At 40.0% G+C, this 21,066-nt stretch overlaps 1 protein-coding gene across 1 annotated transcript; it reads right to left on the bottom strand.

The window, feature by feature from the left end:
- Positions 1 to 2,270: 2,270 nt before the first annotated feature.
- Positions 2,271 to 3,466, bottom strand: LOC124092649 (olfactory receptor 10V1). Its single transcript, XM_046444474.2, has one exon. The coding sequence runs from the start codon at positions 3,375 to 3,377 to the stop codon at positions 2,448 to 2,450; it is 930 nt and encodes a 309-aa protein (XP_046300430.1). The 5' UTR covers positions 3,378 to 3,466; the 3' UTR covers positions 2,271 to 2,447.
- Positions 3,467 to 21,066: the final 17,600 nt, after the last annotated feature.

Raw genomic sequence — 21,066 nt, 5'->3', positions numbered from 1 at the left:
GAGGCTGACGCCTAAAGGTCAGTTTTCCGATGACGGGTAAGAACCATATGTTGAATTGGACAACCTACCAGGCACGGTCCTTAAGCCACATTGCTTGTTGTTTAATTAATCAGAAGGGGGGAGATGCTGGGAGCCATTAGCCAAGTAAGTATGACAATTTCCTTGCCAGCGTACCCCATGTTGCAGTGACATTGAATGTACTTAACCTTGCTCAAGGACCAAGGCAGATTAGGGTGTTCCCGGTTTTAAGATAATCTTGTTTAGGGCGTTCCCAGTTTAGGTTCCAGGTTTAAGGTTTAAGATTATTCCTGCTGGGAATAGGGCGTATCCTGCTGCCTGAGTTCCCCTTGAGTTCTCACGGGATTCAGACAGTATATTTTGGAGATAGAAGCCCAGTGGAGGTGAATTTGGGAGAGAAGGAGGATTTGGGAAGAGAACGTGGATTTCCCCAGAACGTGATTGTAGACGGCTGGTGTGAGTTCGGGAATAAAGAGTTGCTGTTTGAATCTACAAGCTGTGTGGTGGCTCGTGATTGTGTGCCCAGCCGGACTGCGGCATTTGTGCCCAGCCAGACTGTGGCATATCCAGTAGTGAAATTTCTGTTATGTGATAGTTCTGTTTTCAGTGTTTTGAGAAATCTCCATAATTTTTAATAATGCTGTACTAGTTTACTTTCCTACTAGTGGTGTGTAAAAGTTCACTTTTATTTACATCCTGGCCAGCATTTATTTTATTATTTATTCTCTCTCTCTCTCTCTCTCTCTCTCTCTCTCTCTCTCTCTCTCTCTCTCTCTCTCATAAACTCAGGGTACACTGAGCTACATCTCCAGACCTTTTTATTTTTTGTTTTGACACAGGGTCTTGCCAACTTGAGGTTGGTCTTGAACTTGTGATCCACTGAGATGATATGATATCTCATTTAACTATCTCTAATGATTAGTGAAATTGAGTATTTTTTTTTGTGTGTGTGTGATTATTGGCCATTTTTATGTCTTCTTTTGAGAGGTGTCTGTTTAGGGACAGTCTCTTCAATATATGGTGCTGGTAATGTTGGATAGACATATGCAGAGGAATGAAACTAGACTCCCCTTTTTCTCACCATGCACAAAAATCAACTCAAAATAGATCAAAGACCTGAACCTTAAACCAGAAACTGCCAGATTTCTACAAGAAAGGAGGTGGAACACTTCAAGATGTTGGTGTTGGCAATGATTGTTTAGACAGAACTCCAAAAGTACAGGCAACAAAAATAAAAACAGACAAATGGGATTACATCATGCCAAGAAGCTTTTGCACAGCAAAGGGAATAATCAACAGGATTCCGACAACCTACTGAGTGGGAGAAAATATTTGCAAATGGTACTTCTGACATCTAGAATGTATAAGGAATTCAAAAAGATGAGCACCAAAAAAAAAAAAAATCAAACAACCTAATTTAAAAGTGGGCTAAAAACTCTTCTTTGCCACCTATGACCTTGAAAGGAACCCTTGGAATCTTCTAGTTCAGCCTGCCCTTCAGATACAAGGGAGCTGGAGCCCAGAGCGATAGAGACACTTGCCTGAGGGTCGGTGCACTCCCACAGGTGGACAAGCCAGAGCAAGGAGAACAGGATGACGCAGAGAAAGCTCAGCCTTGAGATTGCCAAATGCTCATGTTCTTACCCTTGAAATAGCTTTCGTTAGCCACTTCAGTTTTCTTTTCTCAAAAACAACGACGATGCTTGTTTTAGTTAGCTTTCTATCTCTATGACCAAAATGACTCTAAGAACAGCTTAGAGGAGCGAACGTTGATTGGGGGCTCGTGGTTTCAGAGGTTCAGTCCACAGACAGTGGGTTCCATTGCTCTGGGGCTATGGTGAGGCAGGATTCATGGAGGAAGGGCTCACTGCAGGAAAGGTGCTCACGGCATGAGATTCAGGAAGCAGAAAAAGAGGAGAAGGAGCCACGAGGAAGATGCACCCTTCTAGGTCACACTCCCCAACTCCTCCAGCCACACCCACCTGCCTACAGTTACTACCCAATGCATTCAAACTAGGATGAGCTGATTAGGTTACCACTCTCATAATCTAGTCATTTCACCTCTGAATAACCCTGCATTAGTAGAAGTGTTGGGGGGGGACACCTCATATTCAAACCATAATACTTACTCTGGATTATGTTGAGATTCGTCTATAAAGTGCAGAGTATGCACTAGCTTTCAAACAAATGTTGGACATCATGTTGGACATCTTGGACATCAGGCTGGCTTTGTTTTCAATAAGACAGTGGTATGAGTTTTTTGTTTTTTTTTTCTGAAAGTCCCAGCATAACAGGTCATAAGTCTTAAGAGGACATTGCTGGCTTACACACATCATCCCAGCATAATTATTGATAACATCCCATTTCACTCTCAAAAGTATCTCTATTTTAAGTGAATCATAGGGTTTGCTTAAGAACGAAAGTTCTACCTAGGACTTTCTCAGTGTCTTCCTTAGGGCATCTTTCAGTTCCTTGTTCCTCATACTGTAGATCAACGGGTTTAAAATGGGGGTGATAAAAGTATAGACCACAGACACCACCCGGCCCATCTCAGGAGAGTAACTGGAACTGGGGGACAAATAGACAAAGCTGGTGCAGCCGTACTGCAGGAGGACCACGAGGATGTGAGAGGAGCAGGTGGAGAAGGCTCGGTGGCGCCCTTCTGTGGACCCGATCCGTAGAATAGCTGCCACGATGAAGACGTAGGAGACGGAGATCAGTGACAGTGGGATGCTTAGGACCATGAAGCTGATGACGTACAGGGCCGTCTGGTGAACACGTGTGTCGGCACAAGCCAGGCGCAGGACTGCGGGCATGTCACAGTAGAAGTGGTAGATCTCGTTTTTGTGGCAGAATGGGAGATGGAAGATTAAGATGGTCAGTGGCAGTGACAGCAGGAATCCCAGCACCAGGGACCCCACCATCAGCTCCACACACAAGGACCAGCTCATGATGAGGGTGTATCTCAGGGGGTAGCAGATTGCTATAAACCGATCATAAGCCATGACCGCAAGTAGGACACAATCAGCTCCTCCCAAGAAGACAAAGAAAAACATCTGAGTGCCACAGCCAGTGATGGAAACGGGGGTTTTGCCCATTGAAAGAAGGTTGGCCAAAGCCAGGGGGGCAATGGAAGACGTGTAGAGGATTTCCAGGAGAGCCAGGTTAGCCAGGAAGAAGTACATGGGGGTGTGGAGGGAGTGCTTGATCTGGACAGTGAGAGCAATTGTGGCATTTCCACCGAGGCTGGTCAGGTACATGGCTAAGAAAGCCACAAAAATCACCATCTGCACTTTGGGGTCAGGTGAGAACGGGCGAAAGAAGAATTCTATTCCTGCTGTTTTATTTATCCCTTCCATGGGTAGTGTGTGGGACCCACCTAAGGGAGGATGGCACGAGTGTCAAGGCGTCCCTTGTTTCATAGTTTTCTCAGCTGTTCCGTGTCAGAGCACTTGCTGAAGGGACCCTGGCAACGACAGGCAAACCTTCATGTTAGAGGAGGTCATTTCACCTTATGATCCACACATTTGTCATTTCCTCATCTTTCCTCTCCATTCCCCGCCCCAAGTCCCACAGATTGAAAAATCCTTCCTCATCTGTCCTGAGAGTGAAAAAAATTATTTTTACATTTCTACATTACCTCATACATCAGAATTCCTCTAGATTTCCTCTTTAAGTCGGGTGAAGTGTGGCGATTCTCATCTAATTTGTAAGCTAGTTGTGACTGCTAAAAGATGGTTCATGAAAAACATCTTGACTATAGATGCATCTGCATGGCCTGATGGACCCATGTGGTATAACTGTTTGGCTTGCCTGAAGAGCCGAATAAAATCTTAATTTGGGGATTTTGATTATGGGATAAACAGAGAAAGAAGAACAGTGTTATAATCCACAGGCAGAGGCTCTGCCTGGAGCACACGTATCTGTGATTTCTGGAGATGTTCACACTGGTTGTAGCAGAACCAGGGAGGATCTGTTGATACCTAGTCAAAGAACAGACTCCAATATCAGATGCATGCAAACAAAAACCATTTTTCCTTACAAGTCATTCTTTTAAAAAATTTTGTTTTTTAGTTGTAGATGAACAGGGTACCTTTATTCTCTTTATTTATTTTTTTATCTGGTATTGAAGATCGAATCCAGTGCTTCACACATGCTAGGTGAGTGCTCTACCACTGAATCACAACCCCAGCCCCACAAGTCATTCTTGAATAACTTTTTATACATGTGTAAAGTGACTCTCCTGGGTACTTTTTGGAAGAAACTCCTGTGAACATTTTTGGGCAACGGCATCCAGAAAAAAAAACAAGAGCCAAAGCTGGATCCCTTTACTGTTAATATGTTAAATCATCAGAAGTTTCTTTTTTTCCAAAGGCCAACAATGGCAACACACAGGGGATTTCACATGGTTCAACAGGAGACTTCTACAAGTGAACTCTGAATGTATCATGTGAAACATTCAGATGTTCAAAAAAGTTACCACACTCGTACAGCAATAATAATGGTCATTTTTATTGTGCCCTCACTAGCATTGGTACAGTGTGCCAATCATTTACAGGCACAATCTCCCTTAAGGTGGCTCTTCAGTTCTACAAAACAGGTACTTCCATTATTCATATTTTTTTTTCAGATGAAGTTTTAGTGTTTAAAGACAGAGAAGGAGTTAATTTCTAAGTCAGTCTGAAATCAAGTCCGTTTCTTTTAAAAATTAATTTCTAAAGAAGTGCATTATAGTCATACATAATAGTGGGATTAAATGTGACATATTTATATGTGCACACAACACAGTCTTGTCCCTGTCTTTCCTCCCCTCTGCCTCCCCTTCCTCTACTCTCATGGTCTCCCTCATATTGTTATGACATCCAACCTGATCTTTTCTCCAATTTTCTCTCTAGACAAGTCTTTTAATCACTAAAATAAACTGTCTCACTAAGCAATGCACCAGGTGCAAGGCTGAATGATACATGTCTGAGGGAGAGAAAATTCTTTAATTGCAATTGTCCTTTATGGACAAACTGTCACTACAAATGGGGTGGGCCACCAACAACCCTGAATCACTATGAAGTCACCCCAATTTGTAATATCTTTTTTTTGTTCCTTTTTCTTCCTTTCTCACCACATACGCAATCAATGACATTTATTTTAATATATACCTTTGACAAAGCTTTATGAAGGCCCTACTCTATACAAAGCATATCCTTTGTTTCTGGGAGAAGAGGGAGAAATGTGGAAAATCAGAAGGCTCCAACTTGAATGAGAAATACGGTAATAAAGTTGAATTCAGTTAAGTGCTGCCATAAAACAAAGATGTACTAGGAGAACACAGGCAATAATGCCTTTTGAAAAATCATATAACATTACAATTATTTTTTTACCTTTATATTTATTTGTTTATTTTTATGTGGTGCTGAGGATCAAACCCAGTGCCTCATACCTGCCAGGCAAGTGCTCTACCACTAATAACCATCACCCCAGCCCTACAATCATCATCATTATTATTATCTTTTAGTTGCCAATGGACCTTTATTTTATTTATTTATATGAAGTGCTGAGGATTGAACCCAGTGCCTTACACATGCTAGAAAAGCGCTCTACCACTGAGCCACAACCCCAGCCCTACAATTATTTTTAATGCATAGAGTTTCCCACGTGAAGGAAACTTCTGGTCCTTCCTTTTATAACAGAAGTAGATAGTGTTTTGTTTTTTTTAAACATCTACAAAGTTGAAATTTGGAATGATGGTTACATTTTAAAAAGTTGAAGAGTCCTTAGAATCATATCTCTGTATCAGAGCTGATTAGTATTGAGCTCTGGTTATCTGATTTAGAATGTGATTCTTCTGACCTTTCTGAACAGACTTTTCTCTGCCTCACATCCCTTTACTGTTAATATGTTAATAGTTTGAAGATCAAGTTGGAAGAGGGTTTCACAGTATGTATTCTTGAATTTCCCTTGAACTCTCTGGATCAAACTCTGGTCCTAAATAGGAGCTGGACTTTGACTCTTACTACAAAAATTCCAACTTAGCCTCTGCTATCTGCCTACCCCAAACCTTGGCCTAATTACAGAGGATTTTTCTAATATGATCTGAGGTCTAGGAGTAAATTCTTACCTTTGGATGGGTCCACATGAACTTCAAGCCATTGCAGATTTACATTTATCCTTTGCTGAATGCAGGCCTCCAGGGACCTGCCTCAAGGTCCTACTGTCCTTAGGAGATGTCCAGGTTGAGCATGTTGATTACTGTTAGATCTCACATGGCTGATTCAGGGTACTATGTTGAAATGCTTCTTCAACCAGATCTGATTCCTACTAGATCAATTCTACCCTTTTCTTCTTTGTACAAAGTGACAGGCAGGTTTTACTTATCATCTCTCTGTAGCTTGGAACTTAACCTTTAAAGTTGCACTGCTATTCAGACTTAAAATTATCATCAAATAATGACATTTGTAACTAACCTGAACAATGAGTCATTGTTGGTCCCCTGAGGTGACTGAGCTCTGTTTGGGAAGTGTAAATCAACAAGATTAAATACAGTGTACCTAAGAGTTAAAATTGCATCAGGATTATTCCATTGGTACATCTTCCCTAGGGGCTGTATTTTAGTAAGTTCTTCATGTTTTCAGTGATAAGGTCAGTTGGGGGAAAGAAAAAATATTGTTTTCATTTGACTTATCTAGAAATAATTTTTAAAAGGAAATTTCCACACATAGCCTTATTTTATTTTATTTTGTCATAACCACAGTATCTCCCACACTCTGGGAAATAATTTCCTCCTAATTTTACTTCTGTCCCTCTGATATTCTTTCTTAGTCTGCTTTGCTGGCTTGTCCTACTTTCGTAATTTCTACCCAAGCCGGGGCTTGGTCCAGGGTCTTTCTTTCTACTTGCATATGTTTGTAGGTGATTCAACTTAGTTTTTTTTTTGGCTTAAAATATAACTAATACATGTTTCTTCTGCCAACCTCATACATGGACTCCAGCTTGTATGTGAACTTGTCCATCTGACATCCTACTTGGGTTACTAATCAGTATCTCCCATTTAACAGACTGAAGTAGAATTTTAAATCCATTATTCCCTTGAGAGTTAGGTATTGGGCCATTCAAATCCCGAAAGTCATCTCCAAATAAATTTGTTAGTTAAAATTAATGAATACTAATGCTTCATTCAATTTCATAGAATTTTATGGAAAAGATTCGGAGAGGCAGTTTTTCTTTCAGTATTTCTTGGAGAAATGATAGATCATCTTAATCTCCCCCCCCCCTTTCCTAAGTCATTCATGAAATCATAGAATTAGAAGGAATTTTAGAGGTCATCTAGTGATTGCCACCTTGGATCTCCAAATTTTACAAGATCTTTAATATTATTAAGAATTTATTAGGCTCTTCAAGGTAATTTTAGTTCAAAAACTACTAATACAGTCATACATTTTCCTGAGATAAAGATATAAGTACGTACAATACTTATTATTATTTGCTTTTTTGTTTGTTTGTTTGTTTAAGAGATTCTATTAGAGCTGGGTGCGGTGATGCACACCTATAATTCCATTGGCTTGGGAGGCTGAGGCAGGAGGATCATGATTTCAAAGCCAGCCTCAGCAAAAGCGAGGCAATAAGCAATTCAGTGAGACCCTGTCTCTAAATAAAATACAAAATAGGGCTGGGGATGTGGCTCAGTGATCGAGTGCCCCTGAGTTCAATCCCTGGTACTACCCCTGACCAAAAAAAGATTCTATTAGGAAGACCAATTTTCAAGAACACAGAGGTTTGAAGCAATGTAGAAGAATGGCAAAAATCCCTGGTCTGAATTCAGGATGATTTAAATTCAGACCTTGTCTCAGCCACTCAGTGGATGTATGCTTTTAAATTAATTAACCTCGGTATCCTGATCTGCAAAATGAGAGTAATAGTACTGTTTTTCACTCATGGGGCAGTTGTGGAGGTTGAGTGAGATGATACATGTGCAGTGTTTATCACAGTATCTCACAGTTTCTTAGCTGGATCACTATTAATGTGGGGTTCACAGAGAAGCTACCGTCAAGTCTGAATGGTGCAGAGAATGCTGATAGGTGCTGATCTAGTTTAACATCAGTAACAATAAGTCTCTTCATTCCCAATATTTTTGACAGGTAGAAATCAACTACACTAGATCATTAACCACAGAGAAAAAATTAGGAGGAAGCAAAGACTTCATCCTATGGAAGTAAAAATACAACTTCGGGTATACATTTAATTGTCTCTGACACATTAGGTTTAATTTATCAATATGCAAGTTTGTTTGAATCAGGAAATCAATCCATCAAAATGTATTATATCAACAAACTCTCAGAATAAAATATTGAAGAGATATGGAAAAAATCTATTTCAGTGAAGATTCTTTACAAAAGCTCTGAATAAAATAGAAATAGAAATAAACCATTTAAGTATATAATGGTTGACTTATAGTCAATTCTGTAAATTATTTATCCAGTGCTTATTATATGCCCCAAACTGGAAATGCAATGGTGAGTACTTACAAAAAGATTTCTGCTCTTCTGTTGTTGTTGTTATTATTATTATTATTATTATTATACTGGGGATTGAATCCAGGGGCACTTGACCACTGAGCCACATCCCTAGCTCTTTGAAATATTTTATTTAGAGATATGGTCTTGTTAAGTTGCTTAGGTTATTTCTAAGTTGCTTAGGGCCTTCCTAAGTTGCTGTGACTGGTTTTGAACGGGAGATCCTCCTGCCTCAGCCTCCTCAGCCACTGGGACTAAAGGCCTACACCACCACACCTGGCTTGTGTTTATGTTATTGATGGCTTCTCCTAAACAAGGACTCATCTCAGGACTTCATTATCATCCAGTATTCATGATTACATTGTGAAGTAGGTACTTACCCTCATCCTCCTGATGAGGGAGTTGAGGATGCCGAGGTTAACTTGTCCAGAGTCACACAACTTACAAATAGTGGCACCAAAATTAAAAGCTACACCATCCACTCTGAAGAAGGAGTGAGCTTCCTACAGCCCCCAGGCCAGATCTGCAGACTGCTTGCATGTTAGGTAAGGTTTTAACATAACCTCAGTCGTTCCTGGACCTGTTGTCTGGGGCTGCTTTCATTTACAACAGAGCTGAGTACCTGTGACAGAGACGGTATTGCCTATGAAGCTTAAAATCTTTACTCTCTGGGACTTTGCAGAAAAGTTTGCTGACCCCTGCTGTAGAGTCAACCCTCTGTTATGTGTGGACTCTTCATCCTGGAAAGACTGTGTTAAAATCTCAGGATAGGCCTTGCTTTCAATGGGGAAATAACCAAACCATACTTGTAATACATCAGGTACTAGATAGGATACCCTTCATTACCATGATTAGTCCACACGCTTTTAGAGAATCTAAACAATACAGTAAGCCAAGAAAAGGGAATCACTGGTCTCAGATGATACGATTTTATACTTAGAAAGAAATAGGAATTTTAATCAAGAACCATTTTATTTATTAATTAGGTAGGTTTTGGGTGAGGACTGAGACTCTGCATCTGTATCAAGCTCCCAGCTGATGACAATACTGCTGGTCCTTGTAGCATAATTTGAATAGAAAGTGTGTCCATTGCAAAAAGGTGGTCTAGAGTGTAGCTTTGAATTTCATCATAGAATTCTCTATTGCTTTTTTTTTCCTACTTTACTATTTTTGATCAAGTAGTTTGACTCTGGAAGCCCCAGTTTCATAAGTGATAATAAGTACATGGAATTAATAATGAATAATACAGGTGGCATGTTACACAGATCTGCCTATAATAAATAGCACCCAGTAGCTGTCAGCTCTATTAATACCTCTGACAGGTCAAATTTCCTTTGGATTTCTCTGTTGGCAATCAGAGGAAATGAAGAATTCAGTAGAAAACACCCAAACTACCTGCATTTTTTACAACCCTAGTTAGACAGCAATCTGTTATAGAGGAGCATCACACATATTTTTTCTTGCCTGTATGCAGACCTCCATATAATTGAACTTCGATGGGGAGGTGGAAAGGTGGGTGTGAGGAGCAGGCCAAGTCTGATTCTGGGGCCACCAATCTTCCCTATGGTGTCAGGCCTCCTGTTTCCTTGCCTCACTTCTGTTCTGCTCTCTTCTCTGCACCATAGTTGAGTGGCCTCCTTACACCACAGGCGCTAATGTATTGCTCTTCTTAAAACTTCTGGTGGTTTGCATAACACTTAATAATGGATTCCTGAATTCTAATTATGGCCCTCAATGTCCTGCATGACCTCTGCTGCCCTCCTCTCTTTCATCTCTCCCCATTGCCTGCTCTCTTCCATCTACCTTGCTCTTCCCCTGGTTTGTGAAACTGCCAACCAATGATGATTGCCTCAAGACCATTGCACAGGCTGGTCCGTCTCCAGCTCTTTTTTGGCTCTTTTATTTTGTATTTTTCATGTCTCTGTTCAAAGTCATGCTCCTCCACAGGTATCCCCCAACTCCTTTTGCTAAGGTGGCCCCCACTCCATCCCATCACTGTCCATTCTATTGCTCTGCTTTATTTTCTACACCATCCTTATTGCCTAGAATTATGTTATTAATTTATTTTTCTTACATATTATCAGTTCTCTCTCACTGGGATGTAAATTGGCTTCATCAGGTCCAGGAATTTTTATGTCCTGTTTACTTCTTTATCTCTATTCCCAAGATCAGTACCAGGAATATGAAGTCTCAATGAATCAATGTTAAGTAAATGAACGCAGTGGAGATTCCTGTGAAGGGAAAATAAGATGTGGCTAACGGCAGGCTGAAGCGGCCCTCAGCAAGGATATGTTTCCAGAGACTCCAGGTCCCCTAGATAGTATGCAATGTGCCCAATCTCTGAGGGAAATAAATGTGTAAAAAGCCACCTGTCAACTTAACCTCCTTGTGATGTTTAACCAGCCTGAGGCAGGTTCAGTTTCTGTTTGGAAAAAGCCTCTCTGATGATAGGTACCCATTTTTTTTTTAATTAGGCTATCCAACAAATTTACAAAAAATTACTAAAAATACATGCAAAGAATTTGTACAACCACTCTGGAAAGCAGGGTGGAGATTACTCAAAAAACTAGACATGTAACTACCCTGTGACCTAGCTATCTCACTCCTTGGTGTTTATGCAAAAGATCTAAAATCGGTATACTATAGCGATACAGCCCCCGCAGTATTAATAGCAGCACAATTCACAATAACCAAGTTATGGAATCAACCCAGATGCCCATCAACAGAAGGATGGATCTAGAAAATGTGGTATATATACACATGGACTTTTACTCAGTCATCAAGAAGAATGAAATAATGGCATTTGCTGGTAAATGGATAGAAACAGAGAACATCATGCTAAGGTGAAATAAGTCACACTCAAACTCAAAGGTCGAATGTTTTCTCTTATATGTGGAAGCTGGAGCAGAGTAAGGGAAAGAAGCCAGTGGGGGAGGGGTCGGATATCATAAAGATATAGGGAAGATCAATGGAGTAGAAATAGGAGAAGGAGAGGGCAGAAGGAAGGGAAAGGGGAAGAAAGATGCAATGAATTTAGCAAGATCATGGGAGATTCTATATAAAGGTACCCGGGGAGTTCCACCTTTATGTATATGTAGAAGAAAGGAAGTTCAGTAGAGCAAAGGAAGGAAAATAGGGGGAAGGAAGTGGGGACTGAAGTCAAATTCCTGGCAATTATGAGTTTGTCCAAATGAACCCAATCACTATATATAATTATGATACAAAGGTAAGTACATGCATAGGTACTTACTTCTCTTAACAACACATACTCATAACTGTCTGTGGCCTCTTACATCCTTGACTTAGTTACAAAGATGTTTCACATCATTATGACTGTGGTTAGTATTCAGCTTTCCTGGCTTGTTCCTAAACTGAAATTCTTTCACTTACACTTCCCATGTCTCATTCTGTCTTCTTTTTTCTTTTCTTTGTGATTGCCTTTTCATTCACTGAATTAAGGCACCATGTATATTTAATTTTTCCTTAGCATTTGGATATTTTAGTTTTTTCTGTGTCATACGACTTGCTTCTTTCTTTTAGATATAGAATTGCAGCTAGAAATAGCCTTATATAAATACTTTTTATTCTCTTCACTTGCTTTTTTAGAATTGGTTCCCAGACATAGGAACATTCAATGCATGAATTTTTTTTTTTTTTTTTTAGATTTCTTGTTCCCAGCTGGTAGGTGATGTGTTTTTTCTTGTAGACAAAATGTGCTAAGTAAGTCATTGCTCTTCTGCAAGTCCATGTGCATGAGGCTGAACCTTGCCTAGGTGACAGATGTGGGGATGTGATTATGTCAAACCAATGTGGAGTAGTCACAATCTGCAGTCTGTGGCTGGAGTGAGAATCTGTGACTTGGTTTTCTCACCTGTAAAATGAGGGTAATAATAACACCTACCTCATGAGTTCATTATGAGAAGTGAATGAGTTAAGTGGCAGAAATGGTGTCTGATATCCATAAACATTAGCAGTAAATTTGTAATACATGAAACATCAGCAGACACTCAATATGTAAGTTAGTAGAATTTTTCACATTTTTTTCCCCTACTGGTTTTTGTTGAGCTGATATAACTATTGAAAGAAAATTGAGTCGCACTTAGTATATGCAAACAGTGTGTGATCGTGTATAAAGGCAAAATACAAAAGCATTTCTTAAGGAATGTAAAAGTGTAAAATATAGCTGGGGAGATGTAGACGTATACAATGACTCAAGCATGCATGAGTGACAGGGAGAGTGACAGGGACATGCTGACCATGTGCCGAGTGTCAAATAGCCAGTTTTAAGTTTCCATGTCAGTTTCTTATATGAGGTGCATGGTGCTATGGTGGCTTTGGTCTGGCAGTTTCCCTGAAAGAGTTGGAATGTAAGGGTTATTGCTCTGTAGTGGTTATTCAGGGAAAGTAGGCTGTCTCGAAAATAAACTTCAATTCCATGTCAGGTATAATTGGTGATAAACTACTTGAATGAAGAACCAGCTGTACATTCCAACAGTGACACTTCTCTCACTGAAAATAGAGTGGTTAATTGTGGAGTAGAAGAATGCTTTTTAAAATAGATTCTGCATATTCACAATAGCCAAGCTAAGGAACAAACCTAGGTGCTCAATGGATGAATGGTGTAGAAAATGTGGTACATATGCACAACAGAGTATTACTCAGCCATAAAGTTGGTAGACTATCAAGCTAAGTGAAATAAGCCAGTCCCCAAAAGTCAGAAATCAAATATTTTTCTCTGATATATGGAAGCTAATCTAAAATAAGGGGAGGGAGATAAAAAATAGCAGAAAGGGGGCTGTAGCTCAGGGGCAGAGCACTTGCCTAGCATGTGTGAGGCCCTGGCTTTGATCCTTAACACCACATATAAATAAACAAATAAAATAAAGGCATTCTGTTCAACTACAACTGCGATTTTTTTTAAATTTAAAGATTAAAAAAAATAGAAGAAAGATCAGTGGAGTAAGGGATAAGGAAAGAACAGTGGAATGAATCTGACTTAACTTTCCTATGTAAATATACGAGTATACCACACTGAATCGCACCATCATGTTCATCCACAAGACACGAATTATTAAAAAAAAAACAACTAAGTAAATAGCAGAAAGATCAGCAGAGTAGAGGGAAGAGAACAAGGGAAGGAAGGGGAAGGGGAGGCACTGGGACTGAATTAGAACAAACTGTATTTCATGCTTTTATAATTTTGTCAAAATGAATCCTAATGTTAAATTAATCCTAAATAATATAAAGGATTCTGTGTAATTTGTTTACTTTGTTCTAAAAATTTGCAAAATGCCATACTTCATAGTTTGAGGATAACACTTCTTATCTTTTTATCATATGTTTGTAGTGAATTAAAATTATAAAAGTATTGATATTTATTAAAGAATATTGAAAAATACCAAACAGGGAAATATCTATCAGGCTTATCATTTGAAGTCTGGAGTCTTGTGACAGTGTGATTATAATCTCACTTTTTGCTTCCTATCATGTCATACATTTTCATGTTTTGTGTTGTCAAAATTTTTAAGTATAATTTTAAACAATTACACAGTATTTAATCAACTTATTCCAGTATATTGGTTTGTTTTCATTATTCCCTACTAAAGTCATGGTGTGCTTTTTACCTTGGGTGTAATGCTTTTGTTAACCTTGTCATCATTGTTATATTTTGGATTCATATCTAAGCTTAGACTTCTGACTTGTAATGGCCAAATTTAAAGTCAAAATGCTAACTTCTTATTTGGGAAGATCTCAAACCTACATGAACAAAAGCTCAACATTTGTTAAAGGGTGGTATACTGAATGCAATCATTTCCTAACCTAAAATCGCCAGTCTATTGACAAAATAGGAGTGTTTAACAAAGTAATTTTCCTAAAGCCTTGATCCTTCCCCCTCTACCAGTGAGCTTATGAATGCTTGTTTCTCCTCAGCTTCACCAGCACTGAGGATCTTTATTTCTAAAGGTGCACAGAATTAAAACTTGGCTTACTTGGTCAATAAACAAAAAGGGTGCTTTTATGCTTTATTTGTGGCTGCTACAAATCATGTCCCTCTACTTCAGCACAATAAAGCTTTTGGACTGGCCTGGTCTCAGCATCCTCTGAAAATACCAATACAAAGACCACTGTGGATACCACCTTTGTCCATTTGACCCTAACAGAGAAGGTGACCCATAAACATACAGGATAGTGTTTGCATTCACAGACAAGTCTATCTTGCCTCAGATTAAAGCTCAATCACATTTAAAGATCAACAGAGGTGTGGCTAGTGACCTGAGGCAGTGAGTCATTTCCTGAAGTCATACCCCCAGCAGGTTGTGCTACTTTCACTTATAACATTGTTTTGTGAATCAGACTATAATCATTGAAGGTGATGCTGGCTGAATAAGAGACTCCTTTGCTTTTTAAGCTTTTGGTCAGTGTGCGTCATGTGACTTAAAGGAGCATCCAAGGGAGATTAAGGGATGGTGAGAGGGGAGCCATGCATGAGGGGGATGAAAATCCTAAATTGGATACTATGATTGCACAAATGAAGGGAAGGTGTACATACAAAGAAGGTGAAATAAGGTAGGGTTCATATCTGATATAACAATAGAAAACAAAGCAAAATTGGATTATTGAGGTTTAACAAAAAAATGAAGCTGGTCATTGTGGCGCATGTCTGTAATCCCAGCGGTTGGGGAGCCTGGGACGGAGTTCAAAGGCTAGGCACTAAGCAACTCAGTGAGATCCTGTCTCTAAATAAAATACAAAATAGGGCTGGGGATGCGGCTCAGTGGTTGAGTGCTCCTGAGTTCGATCCTTAGTATTAAAAAAAAAAAAAATCCCCCCAAACAAACAAACAAACAAAAAAACCCCCCCAAAACCTAAATTCTGAGTTTGAAGAGTGTGGAGGACAACAGTGGGAGCTGTGCAACTTCTCGGGGGCTTTCTGCTTCCACATTTGTAACCTGGGGAAAGAGGAGCCTTGTGGGCTGTTTCTGGGCTCACCATGAGAATCATATGACTTTTGCAAAAATGCCTCAGCTGTTCTTAGTGTCAGTGGGTAATCATAATAAAGAAGGGATACAAGCATGATCAGGGGAATTTGCTATTAAAAAAAGGAATGAAGATCCAGGAAAGAATGGAAATAGGAAGGAAACATGGGAAACCACAGTGTTCCTGACACTGGGCTTGCTGCTTTCAGACATGGGTTCTCATGTTGTTCTAACCACCACCCCGAGGAGGGTGCTACCCTCTTCCCACCATTACAGGGAGAATGCTGAAGTCCATAACTTCTCCAAGGTCACATGGCTAGTAGATTAAGCAGGGTGGGAAACAAAGTAACATTGACTGAACTCCCACAGAAGCCTGAGGAGAAGACCTCAGTGACTGCGGATTGCGTTTTAACACAGTGGACCTGTTCCAGGCTCAGACACAGGAGGGTGACTTTGCCCAGGTCTACTGGAAGAGGAAAACTAGATAGGGGTGCTACACTTCCTCTTCTTGCCCTTTTCAACAGATCTGACAGTGGAATCCCTTGTATTTGTGGCATTCTTGCTGTGGCCTGGGAAGCCCCATTGGAAACCTCACCATTGGGCTCACAGTTTGGCAAGACCCCTCCCTCCATACCTCAAGGCACGTCTTCCTTTTGAAGCCAGATTTAAAGTTAGGTAGTCAGTGTAGTTAGATAAATCGGGTCTAATGCCGAGTGAAATCTAAAATGGAGGCCATGCGGAGAATGACTCAGGGAAAACACAGGACAACTCATGGAATGTTAATGAAATCCCGAAAAGGCCCTAGGCCAAAGTCCACCCCAAAGAAATGTTAATGAACAGCCCCCAGCAAAAAGGTGCTGACTCAGAAGTCCTTCCTGACCAGATTACTTCTTTGGCCCACCTGTGTCCCACCCCTCGGGCCTTCCCACCTACATTCCATCACTGAAAGAACTATAAAAAGGGGAGACAACATCCCTTCCACGGATTCCACCTCTTGGGTCCCCTTCTTCCTCCGGGAGAAGTCTTTTCTGCTGTCCTTTAATAAACTTCTAATTTCTACTCTGACCTTGCCTCGGCGTGCTTCTTTGGTGTTATTCTTCAACATTGGGGAAGCAAGAACTCGTCACCGGTCAACAACGGTAACACTTTTTGCATGGGCCGAGTTGGCAATTAGCTACTCCATCAACATTGCTTCATTTACTCTGGCTTTTTGTGGGGAAGATGTTTGTTTCTCTCTCTCTGGCTCTGGGGCCCAGATGATCTTCTTCATCCTTCTGGGGAGAGTTGAATGTGTCTGGCTTGCTCTCATGGCCACTGACAGGTATGTGGCTGGCTGTCATTCATTGCATTACAACCTCATCTTGAGTTGGCTGGGATTCCTGTTGTCATTGCCTATGACCATTCTAATCGGCCGCCTTCCATTCTGCGGTCACAACAGAATTTGTCACCTCTGTGTCATACCCACAGTCATGTGACTGGCCTTTGCAGACACCCCACATGCACGAGGCAGCTCTCTTTGCCATTTGTGTGGCCACTGTGGCCGACACTTTCTCCTTACCTGCTTCTCATGGTTGCACCGTGGCCACCTTCCTGAGGATGAATTCTGCAGATGGAAAGTGCTAGAACTTTTCTACCAGTTCCTCTCACCTCCTTGCAGTTCTCCTTCAGTAAGGATATTGCACCCTCATCTACATTTCCCCCCTCTATAGCTACTCCCCAAAAGAATCCCCAACTTCTGTTGTCTCCTTTTCTTCCCAGTGCAGAACCCCTTGATCTACAGCATAAGGAACCAAGAGGTGACTAATGCAGTAGAGACTTGTGGCAAAAATTTTCTGGGTCAGGAATCCAAAAATGTCACTTCCTTGAAAAAATAATCCTCGAACCAGGAGGAGGGACATGATCTGATGGAGAGGAAACTCAAAAGATTAAGGAAGGAGCGGAGCAGTGACCATCTTCATGTCTACCTCGCCTGGTGGAATGCTCATCAGCGCTAATTCCTCCATTTTTAATGAGATTCTAGTGATGAAGACCTGAGTTGATTACTTCCACCTTAACCAGCCTCCTTTGCTCCCTTTGGGCTTAGAATAAGGAGTGGCGCAGGAAAATCAGCGAAGAAAAGAAGGGACAAATGTATGATGGTGATGGCAGGTAAGGCACGTAGACCCAAAGGACTCACCTTTCTCTTTGTCATGTAAGGCCAGCTCAAGTCCAACCATCTTTGTAAAATCCATCTGACCACTCTGCCCAACAGTGAACTTTTTCTTTTCAGTGAAATCATTCTTCTTTTTTATGCAACAGAGTTTCATACGTTTTGGTATTACCTCATTCTTTCTTTGCATCTTCCGACACAATGCTAGGCAAAGAGTAAGTGTTTAGCCTTAGGATCTGGGGCATGAACATGAGCCTTAATGTTGTCTTTGTGTTGAAAGGGGATGATAATGATATTGACAGATCTCCGAATTCAAGGGATTGGAATGATAGTCAAATGAGATAAAGGATATGCAAAACTATAATAGGAAAGTACACAAAAAGCCATAATACATTTCTGCAAATGTGTAAATGTATATATGTTTCCTTGGAACCAGGAAAAATGCACTTGCTTGTAGTCTCAGATACTTGGGAGGCTGAGGCAGAAGCATTGCTTGAGCCTAGGAGTTTGAGGCCAGCCTGGGTATAGTGAGACCCTGTCTCAAAACACACACACACACACACACACACACACACACACATATATTTCTTGGAGGTCCTTAGTCATTGCAACAGAGCAGCTCTCACTGAGTTTTTCAGGTCCGATTTCTTTAATAGTCATATCAGCTGTTCCCCCAAAAAGATAGTAGAGTCAGCTGCTTCTCATTGCAAGACCTCGGGTCCTGTGATCCTTGCAGGGGAGTCCCCAAATCACAAGAGGCAATGAGCGGTACCATTGGAGGTTGGTGGAGAGGACTGAATGGAAGATTGTGAGCAGAGAAAGGTATTTCCAAGATATTTTTCTTAAAAAGATAAAGTGAAGAATCTCATTCTCTTTTAGATGTTGCAAATGCAATGGTATAGTAGGTACCAAAAGACACTCTGTCACTTATTTGATTGTGCAACACATAAGAAAGTGGAAGAATGAAGAACAATATGGAAACTCAATGGGAATAACTTTTGGGGTCTTTGGCCAGGCCGTAACATTAAGAATTACAGGACCATACAACTATTTTCATTAGTGTTACTATGCAGGAGATCTAGTAAATATTTTATTGGTAGCAATGGTATTTGTTGAAATTAATAAATTATTTGTTTTAATTTACTCTAACGCAATATCCTTACACAGAAGATTTGAAACAACTTAAAAATACATCTAGTATAAAATTTAAAAACACAGAGTCAAGAAGATTGGGGTAAATAAAAAATTCAGACAGGACTATAAAGATATAGTAACAAGATTGCTATGCAAAAATGCTTCTCGGGATGGGGTTGTAGCTCAGTGGTACAGTGCTTGCTTCCTATATGTGAGGCAGTGGGTTCAATCCTCAGTACCACCTAAAATAAATAAAAAGACAAAGGTATTATGCTCATCTACAACTAAAAATTATAATTTTTTAAAAAAGCTTCTCTGCAGTTTTGTAGAAATCACCTGTCTGCTGGTGTCTGAGCTTTCTAGTAGTCAAGGGCAATATAATTAAATTTACAGAGTACAGAGTTCATGTAACAATACACAACCATATTTTTCTTGGTTAGGGCTTATATTTAAAAGGATCTTTTCCCTATAATTTTCAAAAGAGGATACAGCATATGTATTAACACACTGACAATTATAATGACATTAGATATCATTTGTTAAGCATTAAACTATGTACCAGACATTGTTTTAGCTGCTTAGTACATGGTATCTCACTTGATAACCACAAAGTCTTATGGGGTAGGTGCCATCGTTATCATCAATTTAGACACAAAGAATTGAAGCTCAGGGTGGTTAAATAATTTTGCGACATTACCTATCTATTGAAGTGCTGGTGCAGACATTGCACCCTAGAGCCTGTGACCTTAATCACCACAAAGCACAGAAAATATGAAAGGAATTTTTTGGGGGCGAATTCAATATAGGCTGATGGTGTGACATTGATATGCGAGCCACTTCAAGTAGTTCTCATGTCCCATCACAATCAATAAAAGGATAAAATTCTTTGATATTCTAAAGAGATATTAAGTAATAAAACTAAACCATGAGCACCTAATTAGACAGCATGTCTTCCAGAATTGCTCAACAAATATTATTTTACCCAAGAGGCATTTCATAGGAATCAAAGTAGAGAAAGTTCCTGATTATAGTTTCCATCTGAGAATTGGAATACAAATATTTTGTAAAAATAACAAGTCATGTTATTTCACACTTACTGTACAAGACTTGGACAGGATTGGTTTTTATTATTTCATTACACATCCATTAGCATGCTCCAACTCATAATGGAATCATAATGGAATTACACTTGAACAATGCAAAATAATGTCATTATGTACTGATTCAATTTACTCATAAATAAAATTATTATTTGAGCCTGATGGAATGACTCTCAGTGGCATTAGCTATGTGAAGGAAATAACATACTGGCTAACTGGTTTATAGGAGATAGATATTTATCAAAACTGTTTAAACAAAAGGCATCAGGCAGGCTGTAACTCAGCATTAAGTAGGCCCTCGTTGACACCCAAGGTCTCTTCTTGCTGGTCATCCATATTGCTGGAGAAGGATGAAATATAAAGCCAAAGGCTTGGTTTCAAATCCTGGATTAGCTACCCACCAGCTGTGCAAATATGGACAAGCTGATTTACTTCTGTGAATTGTGGTTTCATCATCTGAAGAATTATTAATTATTAATATCAATTATCAATCACTGCCCAATGTATTCATTACAGTATTATAAAATTAACATGAAATATAAATGAAACTTTGTAAGCATTAAGTTATCAAGCAAATTATATGATCAGTGTCACCACTGTCACCATCTCTTCCTGCTCGTCACTTTGTCCTATGTCTCCATCGTGGCTGCCATCCTGAAGATCCACTCTACAGAGGGAGACACAAGACCTTCACCTGTTCCTCCTGCCTGACTCTGCTCCTCCTCCAGTTTGGATGTACAGTCGCATCAGCTTTTGCCCTGGTTCCAGCTACTCTCCTGAGAGGGGTCTGTAGTGTCTGGTTTACACATTCAACACCCCAGGCTGAACCCCTTGATCTACAGCATGTGGAATAGAGAGCTTAAGGATGCTCTTAGAAAAAGAAGAAATCACAAGATTCTTGCTGCTCAGAACACAATGGCTGTTTCTGGAGAGTGTTGATAAAGTAGCTACTTTTCCACCGAAAAGAAAAATGGATGGATTATACAAAAGTCTAGAAGCCAAGGGGTAAAAAAACTGCTAAGTTTCAGGAGTTGTTGCAAATTCTGTCTCTCCTCTTTTTCTGCTGTGGTTGCGTTTTCTGGCTGTGCAAACTCAGTCCTTCATTGCTAAAAGTGCCTGCTTGTGGGGTTTGTTTAAAGGATCATGAAGTGAGATTGTAATGCAGCTGACATCAGGTGCTATGT

Source organism: Marmota monax, unplaced genomic scaffold (assembly GCF_021218885.2).
Source record: "Marmota monax isolate L192 unplaced genomic scaffold, Marmota_monax_Labrador192_F-V1.1 WCK01_AAM20220418_F8-fsc00038, whole genome shotgun sequence".
NCBI classification, from domain to species: Eukaryota; Metazoa; Chordata; class Mammalia; order Rodentia; family Sciuridae; genus Marmota; species Marmota monax.
The sequence above is the reverse complement of the archived record's forward strand: the minus strand, read 5'-3'. Positions and strand labels throughout refer to the sequence as shown.